The 1,582-nt window shown below is 35.1% G+C and overlaps 1 protein-coding gene across 4 annotated transcripts in view; it reads left to right on the top strand.

The window, feature by feature from the left end:
* Window positions 1–407: 407 nt before the first annotated feature.
* The window catches only part of LOC123876734, a 37,337-nt gene continuing 36,162 nt past the window's right edge, over window positions 408–1,582 (top strand). For 3 of the 4 annotated variants that reach the window (XM_045923070.1, XM_045923069.1, XM_045923067.1), the window contains exon 1: window positions 408–851. In XM_045923070.1, the coding sequence (XP_045779026.1) occupies window positions 684–851 (168 nt within the window). In that variant the 5' untranslated portion in view covers window positions 408–683. The remainder of the gene's footprint in view (window positions 852–1,582) is intronic. The other variant, XM_045923068.1, reaches the window with a different exon arrangement.

Genomic DNA, 1,582 nt, shown 5'->3' with positions numbered 1-1,582 from the left:
GAGCACAGATTAATAACATACCACAGAATAGGTACATATAGATACTTTATGTGAGACTTGTTACTTGATTGGTATCTAGGTAACTAGTTTTTTCTTTGGAGCTTTCTGGCTTTACTATTATCTATCGAATCGACGATGGCTGCCATAGTCCTAGCAATGGTCTGAACTATATACTATCAAAATCTTTACTTGAAAGGGTCCAGTTTAAGAACTTAGTTCTAGTCTCGACTAGTTTGTCAGTTATAGTCGATACTAGGACTAACTTCGCTTCCACCTTAATATACTGTAACATTGACTCTGCTGTGTCTTTGGTTGCCGCCAAAGAGTAAATGTATGTTGCCGCTAGGCTCAAATGACTTACAATCCAGAGCCGCAAAGCACGTTAAAAAAAGTGTCTTTGCCACTCTTTGCCTGTGCTCTTTGCATTCTTTGCAAAGTACATTGTTCTTTTGATCGAGCGAGCTGTTTTTTGAATCGAAAGTGTAATAAAATTAACAAAAATGAAGGTGGATTTAAAACATTTACTATGAATTCCTTTCATTCTGTGTAAACATGTGTGTACAAAGGCATTGGCTGGTGTATTGTTTGTAAAGTTAAGAATTCCAAAAATGCTTGTAATCAAGTCGACACACTAAACGGATTCATCGTTCCAGTACGAAGGATAAATACCTTCTTCAAGTAAAATGAGCAACTGGGCGAGGCGCATGCACCGGCGAGCGGCTACATTAAGCAATGTAGTCACATCTTGTGGGCATCCAAATTCTCTGCCGTATCCTCGAAGACTTGAAAAAGTAAAGTTTGGTGTTCCTCTCCACGAAGTTTGCAAGGATGACTTGCCGGGTCCCTTGCTTGTTAGTAATTCTTTTATTTATTTGCTCTGTGCATAGGATTTTAATTTAATTTTCAATTATTTTTAACAAAAAATTAATAAATTACGATAATGTTCTTGTTCTTTGAATTGTAATGAGAAGTTGAACAGGTTTTTTACTTAAAAATAAAATTAAGTTGGTATAATATTATAAAATAAATTTACGAAAAAAATCTCTGTTAAAACTTGTACTAAGTATTAATAATATCAAGTTGTACACTTTACTGTAGCTATGTCTCTCTGGAACTCTTTGATTTTCCTGGCTCTAAAAGTAGCCTATATCCATCTTGAAGATTCAATACTATTTTTGTACTAAACAAATAATACCCATGACCATGTCCAAGTGGATTTAGGTTTATTAAAAATCTGTGGGAACTTTTTGATTTTCTGGGACAAAAAGTAGCCTGTCTGTCACTGGGATGCGAGCTATCTCTGAACCTAATTTCATCAAAATCTGTTAAATGGATGAAGCCTGAAAATGTAGCAGACACACATAGTGTAGATTGTAGTGATTTTAGGCTTATTTTGTGGTTTAATGACATATAATGTGAATAATGGGTATGTACCACGATTATTAGATGATTTTGAATTATTGTTATTTCAACCCAGTTGCATGAGTTGTGGTCATGATAACCATAACCTTGTGACCACAACGCATTGATTGTGGTAGGCACCCGCTACTTACATTATGATACTAGCATGGATTGTATTATG

Source organism: Maniola jurtina, chromosome 22, assembly GCF_905333055.1.
Source record: "Maniola jurtina chromosome 22, ilManJurt1.1, whole genome shotgun sequence".
Taxonomy (NCBI): domain Eukaryota; kingdom Metazoa; phylum Arthropoda; class Insecta; order Lepidoptera; family Nymphalidae; genus Maniola; species Maniola jurtina.
Note: the sequence above shows the minus strand (reverse complement) of the source record. Positions and strands in the feature narration are given on the sequence as shown.